Source organism: Dendroctonus ponderosae, unplaced genomic scaffold (assembly GCF_020466585.1).
Source record: "Dendroctonus ponderosae isolate FM_Combo_2020 unplaced genomic scaffold, Dpon_F_20191213v2 Dpon_F_20191213_3, whole genome shotgun sequence".
NCBI classification, from domain to species: domain Eukaryota; kingdom Metazoa; phylum Arthropoda; class Insecta; order Coleoptera; family Curculionidae; genus Dendroctonus; species Dendroctonus ponderosae.
This window is the reverse complement of record NW_026018508.1, coordinates 7,681,989-7,686,452: the sequence shown is the minus strand read 5'-3', so window position 1 is coordinate 7,686,452 and position 4,464 is coordinate 7,681,989. Positions and strand designations below refer to the sequence as shown.

General features: G+C 33.6%; 1 protein-coding gene across 1 annotated transcript in view; it reads right to left on the bottom strand.

Moving 5' to 3' along the window:
• The window catches only part of LOC109539971, a gene marked incomplete in the record, with an annotated part of 85,569 nt that extends 81,438 nt beyond the window's left edge, over nucleotides 1-4,131 (bottom strand). The window contains 1 exon segment of the mRNA XM_048664981.1: nucleotides 3,916-4,131. Coding sequence (XP_048520938.1) covers nucleotides 3,916-3,970 — 55 coding nt within the window.
• Between the last annotated feature and the right edge of the window lie 333 nt (nucleotides 4,132-4,464).

Here is a 4,464-nt window from a genome sequence, read left to right as displayed (position 1 = left end):
GGTAATTATGTAAACTAGTTCATTTGCTCAGATATCCTAAAAACCGTAGCCACAAGTCTCTAGCAACAGAGAATCCGTTAGTGCTTCCCAGAATCTTGAAATTTCGCTCATTTGTCGAAACCGCGGGGTTATAATATATTATGGTGTCATGATGTCGGATTCCGAGATAATTGAGCCGAATGACTACCGGGCAAATTACGACTTCATAACTTTATGTTCGTATAAGCTGGATCAGTCACGTTTACAATCTTAATGTTCTCATTAACACAAATAGCTATACCAGACAATGGCCTACCAATGGTTCATTATTGTTCGTTAATCAGCTTTAAGTTTCTCATTTCAGGACAAATCAGCGCAAGGTTTTTACATTTTTACTTGAAATTTTTTACTGGATTATTGGTACTTGACTTTGACTTTGCTGGATTCAATTAAGATTTTTTTTTATTCTTGTAGTACAGCTTGTGGAATCTCTCATTTTTAACCGCACAGTATGTAGTAGTATTTTGCTGAATAAGGGTGAATGAAGGTATCGTGTATATACGTGTTGAGCTCAGTTTTGCAGTTTGGTACCTCCCCATTCGACAAAATAGTAAAATTCGTCCACATTCGACGATATTTTCCCTTTCGTTTTCTATTATTATCATTTAGGGCAGTTACGAGAAAAATACCTGCTGAAGAACTCGAGCAATATTTTTTTATAGTTTAGTAGTGCTTTCGGCCAGTGTCAATCTGCCCAACTGAAGATCGCAATTGGAACACGTGACATATCAAGACACGAACTTCTGAGCACAGACAAGAAATAAGTTATACCTTGTCTCTGCAGACAGGCTTCCGGCTACACAAAATCATGGTACAAATGTTAGTGCATTAAATAGCACATGTAGGAGTAGCATACTTTACCCTTAAAATCAATGAAAGATATTAAATAAAATAATGCAGTAAAGTGAATTGTAATTAAAAGTATTATTATATTTTTAAAATTTCCAGCTCCATGCCATTGGTATTGGCCTCGATGGCTAATTGATATATACGTTTGGAATCATCACAGAGACTTGTAAATATTTACATTGAAATTAAATTCGTAAAAATACAATTTAAATGCCTCGTCTGAAATGTTTCTACTAACACTATAGTATTTCCACCATTTAATTTGGATTGATAAGCAATCAAACAGCAATTGAACAATTAACCAAACCAAGGTTAATGCTTTTCCAGCATGGCGCACAAATGCAAATTTTTAAATAATAAATAAACGGATGAACAATTATGAACACACAAAATCTGGCCCTAGGTTTAGACGTTAACTCATTTACTTTTTTGTCAACAATTTGTAATCAAGAACTATGCTAGAGGATTGAGCTAAGCATGGCTCACTCTCACTCAACTACTCAATTGAACGAAAACAACCCTGTCCAGAAGCAATCATGTGGAAAACAAGGCTAAACCGAGATGGAAATATTCGACGTAGTTCTAAATCCCCGATGTAGTATAAATGCAAATTTATTTTTTCATTTTAAAGTTTTCTACTCACTTGATGAGCTGGCCCAATATTCCCTTTCGAGTCAAGTGTCTAACATTGATCAGATTTTCCTAAAACTTAAACTTTATGTAATAGTGAAAAACGAACAAAATATTACGTTTTTGTTGGATGCAAAATTCCGGATAAAAGTCCTAGATTCCGGACATGCTTCAAGTCAAAGGTATTTGCTAGACAAAAGAATATATTATTTGAAAATTAACCTGCCCCTAAAATAAAACCATTTTTTCTGAATGTATGTCTGTGCTGTAATGCAAGGAGTATTACTTTTCTTCTCATAAAAGAGCATATCGATATATTTGCAATCGAATGTGCAAACACTTGTAGACTCTTAAAAAGGCTTCGATAAGGGCATTTGCATTTTAATTAAGTGAAGAAACAACTTTTTAAAATGCTTTTCAACTCAACAGATATTGGGAAAATATTTCGTAATATGTTCGTAATATGTGTAATAAGTAAATATAATAAATGGAAAAAACTGTTTAACCTTGTTATTTGTTTTTTAATTTCGATTGTTTTTAATTCAGCTAAGCTGTAATAAACCAACACATATTAGTATGAGTCAATTCATTTATGAATTTTGTGAAATTTCGTATTTTATAAAATAAATCAAGTCATTATCTTTGTTAATTCGAACTGTTTTCGGATCTTCATTCGGATCCCAAGTCAACCTTGATACACTTTTTTGTAGCTAAAATGCCCAGGTGAAATTACAGTAAATAATGTTCAAATCTCCGAAATGGCTGCTCCGAATTAAAGATTTCAATAATAAATTTTAGAAAATTATTTGCACGCTCTCTTATTCTATAAAGCAAGTAGATTGATGTTAATAGAGTAAAATACACAAAAAACTGTTTTATTATGTGCAGTTCCAGCGTTCAATTAATAGGAATCGCATGTCGTTTAAAACTACTTTTCTAACTCAATGCAATAACTTCGCTACGGTAAGTTTTAAAAATTACATCTGTTAAACAACTTATCGACTTTCGTAGTTTCTCAGAATATTTAATAAAGTTGTGGCATAATTCAAAATTTAGCCGTCTTTTCGTTTACTAAATGAACATTTTAAATGTATGAATTTAGTTCATTATATTATGCATACCCAGAAGGCGTTGATTCGAAATATATATGTATTATGTTTGAGAGTATTCTTTATTAAGTAGTTTAACTTTGACCAACAGAGAGCCCTGGGGATTAAGGAATTTTTCATAACTTCACACACACGTAGAGACTATTTCACACCAGATGCGATAGAAAGTAATTTTTAGTACCCACAGTAAAGAAGATAAATGTAGTTCAGGTGACGAGAAACATTCTGGTCATTTAAGGTAAATTGATTTAAGTTTGTCATGGCCTTTACAGCTTAACATCTGGCGTTTACGGACGAATGAAACACAATTTAATATCAAACGATTTTGCTAAAACTTTTGAGCTTATTCGAAAAACGACATATGAATATTTCGTTTCGTTCTATTTCCTATGCAAAAACCCTCCCAAACATCAACAGTATTTCGTTTATATGTTGTTTTAATTAGTTCTGCCAGTTCCAGTAGAGCTCGACTCAAAGTCAATTAATTGTTAATTAATTGTTATAGTTTAGTTTATATTATCTCCCTCTGTGTAAAACTTCGAGGGTGTTACTTGTACGATTTTTAAGTCAACAGCACAACATGATACGATTGGTCAAAAGCAATCGGTAGATTTGAACACTTTTTACCGATAAACATTTAATTTATTGCTCCTCATTCACATTGCGTGAATAGAGAAGTCTAGGCAGAAATATTAAATAAATTAATCGTCCTACGAACTATAATAAAATGTCAATTAATATATACTAACATTTTTAACTTGTTTGTAGATTTGACAGTGTTGTAAGGTTGGAGTTCAACCTCGTCAAGTGTCTTGTATACTTAGGCAATAAATCAGGGCAACATAGTGGCATATTTAAAAACTTTTATGCGATAGATTTGGTGTGCAGGATCTAATCAGATTATTCCAAGTAGCCACAAAATAAAACGTTTCTTCACCTGATCTCAAAATATGTAATAGGAATACTGAGTTTGAGGTTGAATTTAATTATTAAACAAGAAAGCTCTTTTTTACACACCTGAATACGTTAAAAGACGGTAGCGTTAAGCACCTCACAGCGCACAGTCTGAGTTGTTTGCGCAAATTTCTTAAATGTTTACGTGTGTTTTTTCGTTGTAAGCTATAGGCTCTCACGTAAATAAGCGAAACATATTGTCAGTCATAGATGAATAGAAACATTAGATGTATCTTCGAGTTCGGAATTTTAACTTAATATTATTTCTATTAATTAATCTAAAACTCTACTTGAATTCAAACTTTTTGCTGTGTTACATTGTCGGTTGACATACCTTGGAAAAGAGCAACAAACAGAAAAGCAAAAGTTCTTGAGACGATCATGTTCATCGATAAGAAAAGTTTTATTGCCACAAACACTTCATTTTATCACCCGCTAAACGACGTCGTTTTCGCAGAAAGTTTTAAACAAGTTAGCGGCATTAAAATCGGCCCGAAACGTCGTCTATGGAGGGCAGCGAGGTGCGTCCAGACGCCGACAGCTTGGTAGCAAAGCGACGGACTGAGTGCGAAATAAATGCGCTGACTTTCACGATGCGCAGCCAAGTTGCCGTCCTGAATTTGCAAAGAATTGCCAAAATGAATCTATGCAAAAAAGGTGCCCTCATTTCACAACTTTTTCGGATTGTTGCGTACTTTTACTACCGTATTGCGTGCCAGTGTGAGATTTGAGGTGGGTGCGTATTACAATATAAAGTTGGGAGACAATTATTTTTTGAACATACATTACAGGACTATTTACACGCTTCAATAGCGCACATTTTCAACTTTTTCGATTCGATTTCGGGACTTTGTGGACATCAAATACGGTTTTATTTTGTGGT